The 502-nt window shown below is 53.6% G+C and overlaps 1 protein-coding gene across 1 annotated transcript in view; it reads right to left on the bottom strand.

Annotated features, from left to right (window-relative positions):
• LOC119589380 (cubilin-like) overlaps positions 1-502 on the bottom strand; it is a 70,980-nt gene that overhangs the window by 34,634 nt on the left and 35,844 nt on the right. Inside the window, exon 35 of the mRNA XM_037937998.1 lies at positions 112-339. Within this exon, the coding sequence (XP_037793926.1) occupies positions 112-339 (228 nt within the window). The remainder of the gene's footprint in view (positions 1-111; positions 340-502) is intronic.

Raw genomic sequence — 502 nt, 5'->3', positions numbered from 1 at the left:
CTTATCTCCCTCCTTATTCCCCTCCTTATTCCCCTCCTTATCCCCCTCCCTATCCCCCTCCCTATCACCCTCCCCCAGACACTTCCTAACACGACGACGCCAGTTCCTCACCCAGGCTATAGGAGGCGAGGAAGCCCTTAGCCCCCACGCCCGTCTCGTCCGAACGGAACTTGATCCAGAGGGAGTCGTGGGCGTTGACGGGCGCCGGGAGTTCGGTGGAGCAGTTGTGGAGAAGCAAGGGTCCTGCAGGGTCCGTCTCGTGCACCTCGACGTAGTCTGTGTTGCATCCTTGGCTGTTTTCCAAGTCGAATTCCACGAAGTTGAGTTGCACTTGGTTGCCTGGTGGGGAGGAAGGGGGGGGAGGGGTTAGATTAGCTTAAAGATGAGGGGTATTGATTCGTTCGTGGTGAGTGAGTGGGGCTTTTTATGAGAATGTGTAATCTGATATATCAATGTACTTGTTTAATATACATACACATACATACAGAAACATGCACTCGCG

The sequence above is a fragment of the Penaeus monodon genome, chromosome 25 (genome assembly GCF_015228065.2).
Source record: "Penaeus monodon isolate SGIC_2016 chromosome 25, NSTDA_Pmon_1, whole genome shotgun sequence".
Lineage (NCBI taxonomy): Eukaryota > Metazoa > Arthropoda > Malacostraca > Decapoda > Penaeidae > Penaeus > Penaeus monodon.
The sequence above is the reverse complement of the archived record's forward strand: the minus strand, read 5'-3'. Positions and strand labels throughout refer to the sequence as shown.